This window comes from Capricornis sumatraensis, chromosome 6 (assembly GCF_032405125.1).
Source record: "Capricornis sumatraensis isolate serow.1 chromosome 6, serow.2, whole genome shotgun sequence".
NCBI lineage: Eukaryota > Metazoa > Chordata > Mammalia > Artiodactyla > Bovidae > Capricornis > Capricornis sumatraensis.
In genome coordinates this window covers 54,526,201-54,544,026 of record NC_091074.1, presented here as the reverse complement: position 1 = coordinate 54,544,026, position 17,826 = coordinate 54,526,201, and the positions used below count along the sequence as shown (strand labels likewise).

The 17,826-nt window shown below is 38.0% G+C and overlaps 1 protein-coding gene across 1 annotated transcript in view; it reads right to left on the bottom strand.

The window, feature by feature from the left end:
• Positions 1-17,826, bottom strand: part of SMC5 (structural maintenance of chromosomes 5) — a 99,174-nt gene extending 81,348 nt beyond the window's left edge. The window contains exons 1-2 of the mRNA XM_068973781.1: positions 17,627-17,826; positions 11,763-11,904 (exon numbers count right to left, since the gene is read on the bottom strand). Of these exons, the coding sequence (XP_068829882.1) occupies positions 11,763-11,904; positions 17,627-17,817 (333 nt within the window). The 5' untranslated portion in view covers positions 17,818-17,826. The remainder of the gene's footprint in view (positions 1-11,762; positions 11,905-17,626) is intronic.

Genomic DNA, 17,826 nt, shown 5'->3' with positions numbered 1-17,826 from the left:
GAGCAAAAATCTGAGCCCAAGTTATCAAGCTCCAGACCCAGTATTTCTACGGAACTGCACAGATTAAATATTATTAGTAATCACTCTAATAGTACCCATCTTGCTATTAATTAGTATACACCTATCACCAAGCACTTTCTAAATAGTCCAATAAATATAGTAAATATGATTTAAGTGAGCACAATTTATATCATAAAATAGATGTATTTAAGCTGCTTTCTATATGTATGTGAGTGTAAAGTATGAAAAAAGACCCTGGACCTAAAAAAATCAGACTGGATCTTAAATCAGGCTATAATTAAGTAATACTCAAAAAAGGTAGGAAATAAACCTTGCAAATAATTGTTTTTTAATAGTGGTAATGACAATGATGATGACAATTATAACCACAACAGTTAACATTTATTAAGCATTACTATGTTTATGTTCTAAGCACTTGATATACAATTTTCTCATTAATACTCATGAGAAAATTTATGAGATATGTATTATATCCATTTTATAGATGATGAAACTGAGAACCAGAAAGATGAAAAAGAAAGTCTGTTCCTGTAACAAGAAAGTACAGTTTAATGATCAAGAGTACAGGCTTCAACACAGACCATGTCCAGTTCAAATCTCAGCTCTGCCATATACAAACTGTTTCACCTTGACCAGGTTACTTAACATTTCTGTTTCAGTTTGTTCATAAATAAGGAAAACAATGGCATTTTTTTAAGAGTGGGGCATCTGCTCATTAGATTGCAATAATTAAAATACTTGGTACCAAATGGAAGAAATGAAAAAATCAGAAGGCAGTTCTTATTATAAAGTATTTGTACCAGTGGTACAGAACATGCTTACACTAAATTTTTATATTGCATTTAAACAGAAATAGAACATTAAAAATTTTTTGCTAAGAATTTGGACATCCCCTGAACACATCTGTGGATACACAAATGTCTACAAGCTGTCATCTAAGAAAACTGCACTTCACAGCCTCCTTTAAAAAGCCTACCACTCAAGGGTGAGGACAGATGTATCTTCACGACAAAAATAAATAAGAAGGTTGGTGAAAATTGTTACAGCCCAATCCATTCTGACTATGGCAGCCCTTGGAATACAATCCAGCAGACCATTACAGAGAGATAACGATTTAATAAACAATTTCTGACAATTTAAAAAACTACATATTCCCTGGCAGTCCAGCAGTTAGAATTGGCACTTTCACTGCCAAAGGCCTGAGTTAGATTCCTGGTTGGGGAACTAAAATCCAACAAGCTGTGCAGCATGGCCAAGAAAACAAACAAAACACAATATTAATAAAAATCTGAGTATGTCCTTGGAAATTATCTACTCCAACCCCTGTTCTCTGAAATAAAAACTGAATTCCAGATGACTCAGGTTACAAAATTAATTATTAATAAAGCAGTATCTTTTCTATCTCATAAATGCCTTCTTTATGGCATTAAAATTTTGTTTTGAATAGGTTATTTATAATGTTAAGGGGTATACAAATCAATCTTGTAACCTACATTAAATTTTGCTGTTGTTTATTCGCTAAGTTGTGTCTGACTCTTTTGCAACGCCATGGACTATAGCCAGCCCGGCTCCTTCTGTTCATGAGATTCTCCAGGCAAGCATACTGGATTGGGTTGTCATTTTCTTCTACAGAAGATTTTTCTGACCCAGGGATTGAACCTGCATCCCCTGCGTTGGCAGGTAGATTCCTTCTCATGGAGACACCACATAAGCCAGCACATTAAATATTAAGTCTTGCTTAAAAACCTGTAATATCACTTTGATTATATTATATTTACAATAGTTTTTGAAAAATAAAAGAATCATTTCAAGTTTTAAAAATATTTTACAGTGAAGTAACCCAACTTTTAGACTTTCTTTTTAAAACATGTTTTCATGTGAAATATATACCAACAGTATATACAAACTTCATGAACTGTTTAGAAATAATAAAACAACTATATATCTACCAGTTTATGAAACTGATCACTACCGGTGTATCTGACATTCCTTAATTCATGCTAATTGCATCCTTTTTCTCTCAACTAATGGGGAAGAAAGAGGGAAAGGAATAGCTAGGAGTTTGGGATCAACATGTACACACTGTTATATATTCTAAATAGACAACCAATAAGGTCCTATTGTATAGCACAGGGAACTCTACTCAATGTTATTTGGCAGCCTGGATGGGAGGGGAGTTTGGGGGAGAATGGATACATGTATATATGCATGGCTGAGTACCTTTGCTGTCCAGCTGAAACGTGATCACAATGTTGTTAATCGGCTATACTCCAACATAAAATTAAAAGTTTAAAAAATGAAACAACAAATGTAATCGCTAAACTGATTTTATTATCTCTAAACTGATTAATTCCTTTGCTTTTGTTTTTTACTGTATGAGACTCCAAATGTTTTTGACTGTTCTAGAAACAAACTCACATTACATGTATTTTTCCAAGATGGCATTTTTCCTTAAAATTATGTTTTTTATATTTAACCAATGAGCCAAAGTTTGTTTTTATTGTCATATAATATTCAATTGTATTTGACTATTCCAGAATTTACTGCAAACAATACTTCTATAAGTATTTCCATGATTTCACCTAGTATAAATGCACAAAAGCTGACTTGGGTACCTAGAAAGCAGAATTTTTGAGGCACTGGATGTAAGCATTTACAGATTTACTAGGTAATACCATAGCACTTTCCAAGGAGGTTGTACAAATTCATATTCCCACCAAGAATGCATCAGAGTTTCCACTGCTTTATATCCTCATAAGCACATGGCACCAACAGAATTCTGGTGGGTCTGACAGATATACCTTGCCAGGGCTAATGTGCGTTTCTCTAATAATTAATGAAGTTGAGCATCTTTTCTTATCTGTAGGAATGTACTGGCAGTCTGGGTCGCTTCTTGACTGTGAGATATTTAAGCGGATCTTTTACTCACATGTCTTATGAGTTGTCATTATTTTGCTTATTATATAGTCTGTATATCAATCTTGTTATATGTTCTATATATACATGCTCCCAATTTGTGCCTAGTCTTTTCTCTACAAGGTGTCTTTTAGATGAAGAGAAGTTCCTTAGTTTTATTAGAGTTGAAATCATCAACTTTTCCTTTTGGGTCTATACTTTAAGACATTTTCTTAACCTGAAGTCACAAAATTATTCTCTTCTACTACCAATCTCTTCTAAAAACTTCCTGGTTAATCACATTTAGATATTTAATCCACCAGGAACTAATCTTTGTTAAAGTATGAGGAAAGGACTCAATTTCATCTTTTCCTATACCAATAACCAGTTGTTTCAGTCCCATTTATCCATCTCTTCCTCACTCACCTACGATGTCAGTTCTGTCATAAACCAAGTTCTTGCTAAGCTTTGTATCTTGGCTCCTTATTCGGTCACATCACACTAGTCTACCCTACATCAACACCACAATTCTTAATTTACCATGATTTTGTATCATCTTGATATCTGGTAGACAAGTTTTTCCACTTTATCCTATTTCTTTAGAGAAGGAGGTTGGCTATTTTTGGCCCTGTTTTTTCATCTAAATTTTAGAACCAGCTTGTAATTTTTATAGACGGTAACAGAATTCTGACTGGAATGACACTTACCATGACATGCATCAAACGTTAACAGTTTTAAATAAAAACTATAATCTCTTCATACATATCTTTTATTTGCGGCTATGTAACTTATACCTTTGTTGCTATAATATCCATTTTAATTGCATTCAATTGCATTTACTGTTCACTGTTAGCGAACACAGAAATGCTACTGATTTTTGTTAATCAACTTTTTTTTGTTTGTTTGTTAATCAACTTTTTTAGGGGGTTCTCAGTTCTTATTTCAAAACTGCTCATTATTTCTAAGTTTATTATTAATTCTAATCAATAGATATAACTCACAGAAAAGGTTTTGGAATCCTTAGTAAGAATGAAAAAGGTCCTTGCCTTAGTCTGGGATTTTGTAACAAAAGTCCCACAGAGTGGGTGGCTTAAACATACATTTCTCAGATATCTGAAGGTGAGGATATGCAAGATCAATGCATTCACAGATTCAATGTCAGTGTCACACTACCTTACACCTCAGTTCAGTTCAGTCGCTCAGTCGTGTCTGACTCTGCGACACCATGCACTACAGCACACCAGGCATCCCTGTCCATCACCAACTCCCAGAGTTTACTCACACTCATGCACATTGAGTCGGCGGAGCCATCCAACCATCTCCCCCTCTGACGTCCCCTTTTCCTCCAGCCTTCAATCTTTCCTACCATCAGGGTCTTTTCAAATGAGTCAGTTCTTCACATCAGGTAGTCGAAGTACTGAAGTTTCCGCTACAACATTAGTCCTTCCAATGAATATTCAGGACTGATGTTCCTTAGGATGGACTGGTTGGATCTCCTTGAAGTCCAAGGGACTCTCAAGACTCTTCTCCAACACCACAATTCAAAGGCATCAATATTTGGGCACCTAGCTTTCTTTATATTCCAACTCTCACATCCATACTTGCCTACAGTTTTGACTATGACTAGATCGACCTTTGTCATCTAAGTAATCTCTCTGCTTTTTAATATGCTGACTAGGTTGGTCATAGCTTTTCTTTCAAAGAGCAAGTGTCTTTCGATTGCATGGCTACAGGAATGCAAAGTCAAGTGGGCCTGAGAAAGCATCACTATGAACAAAGCCAGCAGAGGTGATGGAATTCCAGTTGCGTTATTTCAAATTCTAAAAGATGATGCTGTGAAAGTGCTGCACTAATTATGTCAGCAAATTTGGAAAACTCAGCCACAGGACTGGAAAATGGAAAAACTCACTTTTCATTCCAATCCCAAAGAAAGGCAATGCCAAAGAATGCTCAAATTACTGCACAACTGCACTCATTTCACATGCTAGTAAAGAAATGCTCAAAATTCTCCAAGCCAGGCTTCAGCAATACATCAACTGTGAACTTCCAGATGTTCAAGCTGGTTTTAGAAAAGGCAGAGGAACCAGAGATCAAATTGCCAACATCTCCTGGATGATCGAAAAAGCAAGAGAGTTCCAGAAAAACATCTATTTCTGCTTTATTGACTATGCCAAAGCCTTTGACTGTGTGGAGCACAGTAAACTGTGGAAAATTCTGAAAGAGATGGGAATACCAGACCACCTGACCTGCCTCTTGAGAAACCTGCATACAGGTCAGGAAGCAACAGTTAGAACTGGACATGGAACAACAGACTGGTTCCAAATAGGAAAAGGAGTACATCAAGGCTATATATTGTCACCCTGCTTATTTAACTTATGGGCAGAGTACATCATGAGAAACGCTGGGCTGGAGGAAGCACAAGCCGGAATCAAGATTGCCGGGAGAAATATCAATAACCTCAGATATGCAGATGACACCACCCTTATGGCAGAAAGTGAAGAGGAACTAAAAAGTCTCTTGATGAAAGTGAAACAGGAGAGTGAAAAAGTTGGCTGAAAGCTCAACATTCAGAAAACTAAAATCATGGCATCCAGTCCCATCACTTCTTGGCAAATAGATGGGGAAACAGTGGAAATAGTGTCAGACTTCATTTTTTGGGCTCCAAAATCACTGCAGATGGTGACTGCAGCCATGAAATTAAAAGACACTTACTCCTTGGACAGAAAGTTATGACCAACCTAGATAGCATATTAAAAAGCTGAGACAATACTTTGCCAACAAAGGTCCATCTGGTCAAGGATGTGGTTTTTCCAGTAGTCATGCATGAATGTGAGAGCTGGACTATAAAGAAAGCTGAGAGCCAAAGAATTGATGCTTTTAAACTGTGGTGTTGGAGAAGACTCTTGAGAGCCTCTAGGATCACAAAGAGATCCAAGCAGTCCATCCTAAAGGAGATCAGTCCTGGGTGTTCATCGAAAAGACTGATGTTGAAGCTGAAGCTCCAATACTTTGGCCACCTGATGTGAAGAGCTGACTCATTTGAAAAGATCCTGATGCTGGGAAAGACTGAGGGCAGGAGGAGAAGGGGACAAGGATGAGATGGTGGGAGGGCATCACCAACTCAATGGACATGGGTTTGGGTAGACTCTGGCAGTTGGTTATGGACAGGGAGGCCTGGCATGCTGCAGTTCATGGGGTAGCAAAGAGTCAGACACGACTGAGCGACTGAACTGAACTGACTCACCATCTGCAGTGATTTTGGAGCCCCTCAAAATAAAGTCTCTCTCTGTTTCCATTGTTTCCCCATCTATCGGCCATAAAGTGACCAAACCAGATGTCATGATGTTAGTTACCCGACTGTTGGGTTTTAAGTCAAGTTTTTCACTTTCCTCTTTCACTTTCATCAGGAGGCTCTTCAGTTCTTCTTCACTTTCTGCCGTAAGGGTGGTATCATCTGCATATATGAGGTTACTGATATTTCTCCCAGCAACCTTGATTCCAGTTTGTGCTTCATCCAGCCCAGCATTTCACATGATGAACTCTGCATATAAGTTAAATAAGTGGGGTGACAATATACAGCCTTGACATACTTCTTTCCCGATTTGGCACCAGTCTGTTGTTCTGTGTCCAGTTCTCACTGTTGCTTCTTGACCTGCACACAGGTTTCTCAGGAGGCCGGTAAGGTGGTCTGGTATTCCCATCTCTTGAAGAATTTTCCAGTTTGTTGCGATCCACACAGTCAAAGGCTTTGGCATAGTCAATAAAGCAGAAATAGATGTTTTTCTGAAACCCTCTTGCTTTTCTGATGATCCAGCAGATGTTGGCCATTTGATCTCTGGTTCCTCTGCCTTTTCTAAATCCAGTTTGTACATATGAAAGTTCACAATTCATGTACTATTGAAGCCTGGCTTGGAGAATTTTCAGCATTACTTTGCTAGCATCTGAGATGAGTGCAACTGTGTGGTAGTCTGAGCATTCTTTGGCATTGCCTTTCTTTGGGACTGGAATGAAAACTGACCTTTTGTAGTCCTGTGGCCACTGCTGAGTCTTCCAAATTTGCTGACATAATGAGTGCAGCACTTTCACAGCATCATCTTTTAGGATCTGAAATAGCTCAACTGAAGCTCCATTACCTCCACTAGCTTTGTTCGTAGTGATGCTTCCCCTAAGGCCCACTTGACTTCGCATTCTAAGATGTCTGGCTTTAGGTGAGTGAGCACACCATCATGATTATCTGGGTCATGAAGATCTTTTTTGTACAGTTCTTCTGTGTATTCTTGCCACCTCTTACTAATATCTTCTACTTCTGTTAGGTCCATACCATTTCTGTCCTTTATTGTGCCCATCTTTCCATGAAATGTTCCCTTGGTATGTCTAATTTTCTTGAAGAGGTCTCTAGTCTTTCCCATTCTATTGTTTTCCTCTATTTCATTACACTGATCATTGAGGAAGGCTTTCTTCTCTCTCCTTGCTGTTCTTTGGAACTCTGCATTCAAATGGAATTATCTTCCTTTTCTCCTCTGTCTTTCAGTTCTCTTCTCAGCTATTTGTAAGGCCTCCTCAAACAATCATTTTGCCTTTTTGCATTTCTTTTTCTTTGGGATGATCTTGATCACTGCCTCCTGTACAGTGTCACAAACCTCCGTCCATAGTTCTTCAGGCACTCTGTCTATCAGATCTAGTCCCTTAAATCTATTTCTCACTCCCACTGTATAGTAGTAGGGATTTGATTTAGGCCATAACCTGAGTGGTCTAGTGGTTTTGCCTACTTTCTTCAATTTAAGTCTCAACTTGGCAATATTTATTTTCATGATCTGAGCCACAGTCAGCTCCCGGTCCTGTTTTTGCTGACTGTATAGAGCTTCTCCATCTTTGCTTGCAAAGAATATAAGCAGTCTGATTTTGGTACTGACCATCTGGTGACGTCCACGAGTAGAGTCTTCTCTTGTGTTGTTGGAAGAGAGCATTTGCTATGACCAGTGCATTCTCTTGGCAAAACTGTTAGCCTTTGCCTCGCTACATTCTATACTTCAAGGCCAAATTTGCCTGCTACTCCAGCTATTTCTTGACTTCCTACTTTTGCTTTCCAGTCCCCTAAAATGAAAAGGATTCTTTTCTGGGTGTTAGTTCTAGGTTTTAGAGGTCTTCATAGAATCATTCAACTTCAGCTTCTTCAGTATTACCAGTCAGGGCACAGACTTCGATTACTGTGATATTGAATGGTTTGCCTTGGAAAGAAACAGAGATCATTTGTCGTTTCTGAGACTGCATCCAAGTTCTGCATTTCAGACTCTTTCGTTGACTATGATGGCTACTCCATGTATTCTAAGGGATTCTTGCCCACCGTACTAGTAGATATAATGGTCATCTGAGTTAAATTCACCCATTCCAGTCCTTTTTAGTTTGCTGATTCCTAAAATGTTGATGTTCACTCTTGCCATCTCTTGTTTGGTCACGTCCAATTTGCCTTGATTCACAGACCTAACATTCCAGGTTCCTCTGCAATATTGCTCTTTATAGCATCGGATTTTACTTCCATTACCAGTCACATCCACAACTGAGTGTTGTTGTTGCTTTGGCTACATCTCTTCATTCTTTCTGGAGTTATTTCTCCACTGATCTCCCATAGCATATTGGGCACCTACCGACCTGGGGAGTTCTCCTATGTTTTTGTCTTTTCATACTGTTCATGCGGTTCTCAAGGAAAGAATACTGAAGTGGTTTGCCATTCCCTTCTCCAGTGGACCACGTTTTGTCAGAACTCTCCACCATGACCCGTCTGTCTTGGGTGGCCCTACATGGCATGGCTCATAGTTTCACTGAGTTAGACAAGGCTATGGTCCATGTGAGCAGATTGGTTAGTTTTTTGTGATTGTGGTTTTCAGTCTGTCTGCCCCACCATGGAGAAGGATAAGAGGCTTATGGAAGCTTCCTGATGGGAGAGACTGACTGAGGGAGAAACTGGGTCTTGTTTTCGGGCCATGCTCAGTAAATCTTTAATCCAATTTTCTGTTGATAGGTGATTTAACCCTATTAAATTTGTATATTAATCCATCAGGAGGCTCAGCCAGAATTTCTTTATGCTTTTTAAGCAGACATTCCTACAACCTGTGATTGAGAGTTTTCTTTCTTTTCAACACATATCTTTTCTCTTCTATCTAGAACTTCCAATACAGTGTTTAATAGTAATGCTAGTAGGTAACTTTGACATGTACATTTTCATAGATATATCCTGAAATTAAGAAAGGTCCATTCTATTCCTAGTTTACTAAGAGTTTTTAGTCATAAATTACTGTGGAATTTAACTGAATGCTTTTTATTTGTTGAGAAATTATTGAGTTCTACTTCTTTAAAATATGGTTTATTATGTTAATTTTTTACTAATAATCTGTCATTTCTTGAATAACTTCGATTTGGTCACAATATATATTATTAAATTCAACATGCTAAAGTTCCTTTTTTGTGTGTGATTTTTGCCTCCAGATTCATGAGTGAAAGGAGCTTGTTATTTTCTCATGCTATCCTTGATTGATTTGGGTACCTAAAGTCACATTTCCGTGTAAACAGCAACTTTTGCTGTTAGGACTAATCCACATTTTTTTTTGTATGGTGTTCTCTATGAGAAAAAACTTACCAGCTAATTTATCGTCTCTACTTAAGAGTTAGTTTTGGTAATTTAAATAGCTGTAGAAATATATACAGTCACAACTTTTAAAATATTTACGCTTTAGTGGAATGATTCTCATAATATTCTTATATTATGAATATATAAACCTCTGCTGCAGTCTTGTAATGCCCTGATGGCAGTCATAATTATTATGAAATGTATTGTGCATGGATTTCCACTCTTTTTATGTTTTCTAATGATGTCCTTTTTCACATTTCTGTTTCTTTTCTCTTTCTCCTTTCTCAAGACTCCTTCTGGATTGTTTGGGCAGTGGTTATTTTTCCTCTACTTCGCTCCTCCTACTTTAATCTTTCCTGTTTGGAAGTTACATATTTTGACTTCTTTTTTTTTTTTTAACTGGTTTACTCTACAAACTTTAAAATGCATATTTAACTTAATAAACTCTTAAGCTAACCAATTATCTTAACTTTCTCCCAACAATACAGAGAATACTTTAACTCTGATCACAGCTTTGACAACATTTAGTTCTATCTTCTTTGATTTAAAAAATTGACAAATGAGACATCAGTATTATTTTATACAGTTTACACATAACTTTACTATATGTTTAGTAGGCTTCACTGGTGAGATGGTGAAGAATCTGCCTGCAATGTACAAGACCCGGGTTCAATCCCTGGGTTGGGAAGTTCCCCCGGAGAAGGGAATGGCAATTCCAGTATTCTTGACTGCAGAATTCTATGGACATAGGAGGCTGGTGGGCCACAGTCCACAGGATTGCAAATAGTTGGACACAATTAAGCAACTAACACTTACTACATGTTTACCATTTCATTGATCACATCTTTTTACCTCTCAGACTTTCTTCTGAGATAATTTTCCTTCTTCCTAAATTAAACACTTTCAAAGTTCCTTTATGAGGATCTCAGACGGTTCTTTCAACCCCTTCATATTCTGAGACCATATGACTACCATGTTTGGTATTCTAAAATTTACTACAATGTGTCTATTTGTGTATTTCTTTCTTTTACACCATCTGGAATATATTTAGGTACAATGGATCTGAGGATTCAAGTTTTTCAACATTTCTGGAAAATTCTTAGTCATTCTTTCATTGAATATTGCCTCTTCCTTAGTCCATTATTTTCCTTCAACTATCAGGTCTCAATCTTGATCTCATACTTTTAATTCTTTTGCTTTAACTCTATATTTCATGTTTAGAAAAACTGTCAAGTATTTTGGTTCACATATTCTCAAATATGTCTGCTTTGTTGTTTTACCTGTCCATCAAGTTTCTCTCCCATGTATTTTTATTTATATTCTCACTGATTCTTTTTCAAATTTACGTTATCTTTTTGTTACTTACTCCTTTGCAACCTTCTTTCAGTTCCTAAATAAACCAAATATTCCTAGTTTACATTCTATATATACAAGCTCTATAGGTCAGCCTGTTGTTTTTATTAGCTCTCATTTTTGGTGTTTCATTTTCTCCTATGCTTTGTGATTTTGCAGGGTATGGATTCATGAATTTCTTGGAACTTTACATTAGGTTTCTTTTGAGGACTGTATTGAAAGCATTTTCCTTCAGAGGATTTCATTTGCTTCTGCCAGAGATATTACTAAGTGAGGCCACTTTAAAATTACAATGTATGTGTTGAGGCTTGTTTGAAAGATTTTTTTTCTTTTTCCTTCTACTACTGTATTCAGAGATAATATTGAGATAAGTAGCCCCACTTTGCAATTTTTTGTTTTTCCTGCTACACACAGTACTCATAGTTTTATCTTCTAACTCTTCTACACCCTCAGGACCCCCAATTTTATGCAACGAATTCAAAACCAGGTTTCAGGGCACAAGGTAAGCAAATAACTCTGGGAAAACAACTTCAGAGCTTGCAGCAATCTTTGGATCCAAATTACTTTGTTTGTGCCCTTTGGAAACTTACTTCTCCTTTTCACAAGTCCATCCATACATTTAAACAGCTGTATCTTACACTATTTCTAAGGCTGAAGGTGTTACACACTTGGAGAATTCTCTAGGTATATAGCAAACTACTTCTGTAAAATGGAGATCTTCCCTCAGTGTCTCTATCTGCCAAATTCATTATTTATATTCAAGCACAACACATTTGCCATACCCAAAGAATTAAGATGAAGAAATTGCTTTGTTACCAAAAGCGATTCATGGTTTTGAATTTTGTTAAAAGTACCTATGTTAACTTACCTTATCTGCCCGTCCCATGAAAGCAGGTTTGCCTGCTAATCCAAGGCAAATGGCACACACAATGCTGGACTTCCCTGTTCCATTAGCTCCAATAATCATATTCAAGTGGGGCCCAGGAGATACTTCACAGACATCATATGTCCTAAATTATAAAGAGGTGAGATTACTAGGCAGAAACAAGAAGTGAAGAATATTTTCCTACTAAAGCACTTTTTCTTGCTTTACTCGTATCACTAACTATAGGTTTCCTCAAATTCTTTGAAAACCAACTCACCTTATAAATTTTAATGTAACATTAGTTTATAGGTTGTTAATAATTTACAGGGAAAAAAATGTCTGTCAGTGAGAGAAATTAAAAAGTGACAAAGTATATCTAAAATTAGAACATTCATGGGAAAATAAAACTTCACATAATTTTTCTCAAATATTAAGTCTGCTGAATAGAGTGAAGTTTGATATAATTTACTCTTTAGTAATTCTAATACATGAGAAAGTCCATCAAAGCTACTGTACAAATGGTTTTTAAACAAATTATATGTAAGTAAAGTGACAGCTCATTCTAAATTTGTGTATTTTACATTTATATTTCTCTTGAATTAAAATGCTTACTAGAAACATCACAGTCAATCGAATTACTTTTATTATAGAAAACTGAAGATATATCAACTCAATAGTTTAATTTATTAATTTTTAAAAATAACATGAATTTCCTTTAATATGCTGCCAGACATTCACCAAAGGATCTATCTGTAGTACAAATTAAATTTCATTCCTATGAGAGGAAACAAGAGTGCATCATCACCAAGCACGTCCGTAACTTTCCCTCATACTAGAAAGCAGCATGCTGTCCTGCTCTCTACCTGCAACAGGAGCATCTAACCCATATTAGTCTTCAGGGAGAGCTATGGCAAGATGTGAAGGAAACTGACTCAGTATCTTTGTACCATGTCCTTGAATATCTGGAACTGGACCCCATAAGTAATGTCCCATGCCCACAGTTTCAGTTGGCTACCAACTAATTCCCCAAGAGTAAAAGCTTAGCCTATTACTAACTTGCTAAGTATTCAAATAATTTAACCAAGCACACTTCAAGAAATTAATAATTCTGAAATTCCAAGTTGTAATAAAATAAATACAGGTGGTAAATAAAAGTATTTTCTGGCAGGTTTCCAACCCCACTTCTCCGCAGAGCATCCACCTGTCTTTTCAGAAGCTTTATTCTAGTAACAGCAGAGTCTTGAAACAACCCTTTACAACACTGAAAATAAAACTAGTTTGGGAATTTCAGACATCTGGAAAATTATCTGACTTGGAGCTTCTTAATCAACACATGCAGCTCCATTCTTTTAATATTTGATTTTCCTGCTGTCAACTGTCTTACTAAAATAGTGATGCAACTGGTATTAAAGCAAACAAATACAGCAGAAAAAAGCATGAAAACTTCTGACCTATATCGTTACACACAAACACTATAAACACGAAAAGCTGCCAAAAACTAAATAAAGCCTCTGCATTTAAAAGAGAAAAAAAAAAAAAAAAAACCCATTCTGACTCTACAATATGTTTATTGGAAATTCCCTTTTGTGAGTTCCCTTTTCTCTGACCTCCCCCTGAAAAAGCTAATTTCAGAGGCCACCCTCTTCTGAGTTTACATACTTTATCTAGTACCTCATATATTCTCCATGGCCTCAGGTAACATCTACATACTGAAAGTCAGTTCAGATGACCTACAGATGCAATTCCCACCTCAAGAACTCTATTTGGATGTCCTACAATGGTCACTTCAAACTTAACATATTCAAAACTATTACACTGGTGCAAAAGTAACTGTGGTTTTGCATTGTTGAACTTTGCTGTTTGATATTGGAATAGATTTTCAAATAAATGTGGTTATGTTATACATCATTTTAATGCACTTTTTTTTTTTTGCTAATGACTTATTACTTGCTGTTTATTTTATATTTATTTTAGACTAGGGAAATGATGTTAAACAAAATGCAAATTAGAGCAATTTTCTTATTCGAGTTCAAAATGGGTTCAAAATTGGTTGTAAGGCAGCAGAGATAACTCAACATCAACCACGCATTTGGCCCAGGAACTGCTAATGAACTGCACTGGTTCAAGATGTTTTGCAAAGGAGATGAGAGCCTTGAGGATGAGCAGCACAGTGGCCGGCAACTGGAAGTTGACAACAACCAATTGAGAGGATTATCAATGCTGAACCTCTTACAACTACACCAGAAGTTGCCCAAGAACTCAATGTCAATCCTTCTGTGGTCATTCGGCATTTGAAGCAAATTGGAAAGGTGGAAAAGCTCGTTAAGTGGGTACCTCATGAATAGACCAAGAAAAAAAAACCCGTTGTTTTGAAGTGTCATCTTCTCTTATTGTATGCAACAACAAACCATGTGACGAAAAGTGGATTTTATATGACAACCGGTGATAACCTGCTCAGCGGTTCGACCACGAAGAAACTCCAAGCACTTTCCAAAGTCAAAATTGCACCAAAAAAAGGTCATGGTCACTCTCTTGGTGGTCTGCTGCCCATCTGATATACTACAGCTTTCTGAATCCTGGTGCAAAGAAACCATTACATCTGAGAAGTATGCTCAGCAAATCCATGAGATGCACAGAAATTGCAATGCCTGCAGCCAGCACTGGCCAACAGAATGGGCCCAATTCATCTCCATAACAACGCCTGACCATACATCACAAAACCAACTCTTCAAAAGTTGAAAGAATTGGGCTAAGAAGTTTTGCCTCAACAGCCATATAACCTATCACCAACCAATTACCACTTTTTCAAGCATCTCAACAACGTTTTGCAGGCAAATCACTTCCACAAGCAGCATGAGACAGAAAACGCTTTCCAAGAGTTCGTTGAATCCTGAAGGACAGATTTTTAAGCTACAAGAATAAACAAACTTATTTCTTGTTGGCAAAAATGTGTTGACTGTAATGGTTGCTATTTTGATCAATAAAAATGTGTTTGAGCCTAGCTATAATAATTTAAAATTCACAGTCCAAAACTGGAATTACTTTTCATAAGCCTTTAAAAAAAACATCTAAAACCACTCTTGTAGTCTCTTAGTAAAGGATATAATTATTCATTCCTCTGCCCACAGCAGAAACCTAGCCATCATCTTTGATTCTTTTTGTCTCCTCACCTCTGTTCACACTACCCACCCATTCATCATTCATCACCAAATAATGTTGGTAAACAAGAAAATCTGACATACCCTGCTTTTAAAAAAAGAAACAAATAGGACCCTTCATGATTTAGGTCTAGATCATCTTTTTCTACTTTCTATCTCCTTCCCCTATTCTCTAATTAGACCTCTAAAGTTTACCTATAAAGAATTTCTTTCAATTTCTTGACTATCTTATGCTTCCTTCTTTCTCAAAGCCTTTGCATATGCTATTACTTCTGCCTAAAAATCTCCTCCCTCTACTCTCAATCCCAGTGGACTTGGTTAACTCACAGGAATCTTTCCCTTGACTACTCTCTTCCAGGCCCTTTTAGTTCTCTAGGCCTAGTCTTCCTACTGCGTTCCTAAAACTCAAAGTCCTCTCATAAAAATAAACAAAATCTTACTTAGTCTGTGCTTTCCAGCTACCTTTTCTTTCTCCTCTTCACATCCAAGCGTTACTTCCTCACGCTCATTCATTCTTCTATGACTGCAAAGTTTTCCACTTCCCCTACCTCAAAGCGCCAAAGATTTCCTGACTGCTAAATGCAGCAGGTTCTTTTCTGTACTGTTATCTGACTTCACTGTATCATATGTTTTCTGAAGTACTCTTTTTCCTTGGGTTCTCTGATAATACTCTCCCACAGTTCTCCCCTTACTTCCCTGAACAGTTCCTTCTCAATCTGTGAGTTCTTCTGTTTACCCTTAAATGTTGGCATTCCTCTGGAACCCTGTACTTGGACTTCTATTTATATTCCCTTCGAGGCAATTTCAACCATTTCTGCAATTTCAACAATCACCTATATGCATGATTCTTAAGTCTCTCATCTGTTAACATTTTCCTATAAGCTCTGAACCCTTATAAATACTGCCCATAGAAGACCTTTTAGATGTCCCACAGGAAACTTCAATACACAAGATACAAAAGGCATTTATTATTACCCTCCCAGAATTACCTCTTCTTTGGCACAGCTCTATACCAATTAGCCAAGAGAGAGACTTGAGGAAAAATACTCCACTTCTCCTTTACCCCGATGCCTCGCAATTAATCTGCAGACAAAATCCTGTCAAATCTATTTTTTCTGCTCCTACTTCCCACTGTGAGACTCAAATCCCGATCATCTCTGCCTTCATACTGTAAAAGCCTTCTTGCCTCCAATCTTGCACCCTTTCTAAATCATCCTTCACACTGCTTCCAAAGTAATATAAACCACATGAGGGTGCACACGTGTGCGCTATATCAGTTGTGTCCAACTCTTTGTGACCCTATGGATGTAGCCCGCCAGGCTACTCTGTCCATGGGATTCTCCAGGCAAGAATACTGGCGTGAGTTGCCATGCCGCCCTCCAGGAGATCCATCCCCTGTCTCCTAACCCTCCTGCGCTGGCAAGCAGGTTATTTACCACTAGCACCACCTGAGAAGCCCAACCCAGATATGATGCCCTACTCAAAATGCATCCTGGCTACCTACAGGATAAAGTTGCAATTTCTCAGCACAGGAAACACAGACCCTCAATAATGCAACATATCGTCAGTATCACTCTATCCATACACTCACTCACATCCTATGTCCTAATCATACTAGGATACTGGAAACTTACTAAATACAGCCAACTGTTTCAGGCAGTTCCATGCTCTTCCCTTAAGACTTTCATATCCTCCAGTACAAGGCCCTTCTCACAACTGTGGAGGAAATTAATCATTTCATCCTTTGCGCCCCCAGGGCATCCTGATACACACACACATATATAATTATGGTAGGTACTTCATTTGATATTTATCTTTCCTGATTTGAATTAAAACAACAATTCAGCTACTTATCAGCTGAGTAAACCTGGGCAAATCAACCTCTCTGAGCTTAACAGTGGAGATGCTATAAAGAGTTATGAGGAATGAATGAGGGTACTGTGTAAATAAAGTACCTATTTCTATACCTGGCAGAGGACAGATGCTTTAAAAAAAATGTCGTTATTGTTACCGTAATTGTTTTCCTTAGGCCACTGCGCAAGCTTAAAATATAACAGACAAATAACTGCAAGGTGCTAGACGGATACACGATAGTTGTGTTACAACATCCTTACTAAATTCTAAAGTGAATACTATGATTAGTTGTCTGAAGAGTGAGAAAGCAACCAGGGAAGTCAGATTTGAAGAAGTCAAGGCTCTGCTGGGTAGCGCAACAACTGAGAGCAGGGCTTAATTTTCTGGTACATTTCAGGAAATGTCTCCATCCATGACAACCATCACCATCTTTGTCCACCTGGCAACTGCCATCTCTTCACGAAATGTGCCACAGCGTCACTGTCGCCCTGATTTAACCGTTGCTTTTTGACTTCCCAGGACCATAGTTTTGTGAATTACAGATTATGTCTACAGGCCGTGACTCCCAGCGGGAGATGTAATTCCTACTACGTCCACTGCCCGCCATTTGACGTCTTCAAACAACTTTGGCATTAAGAATTTAAAAACTGCAATACACAAGGCACTCACCTACCACATCAACAAACACGTCAATCTCCACGGCCCACGAGTAAATATCCTCACAGCAATCCCCAGACGAATTTACCAAAAGCTAGGCACACCTCGACCGACCCGCCCCCCGCATGCACGCAGCTTGCGGCCCTCGTGTGCCGGCCGCTGGCCTCCCACGCCGCGGCTCGGCCTCCGGTCACTCACAGGAAGTTCTCCATCGCGATGCGGACTATAGAGCCTTCCACGAAAGGCCCGGAAGACGGCAGTGGCGGTGGCGCAGCCGGTGGAACCGAACTCTTTTTCTTGCTCGGGACTTCCGACGAGGGATCACTCATGAGAGCTCTCTTGGAGGCCAGGGGGCTTTGAGTGGACGTTTTCCTGCTCGGTGTCGCCATCCTGGCGGT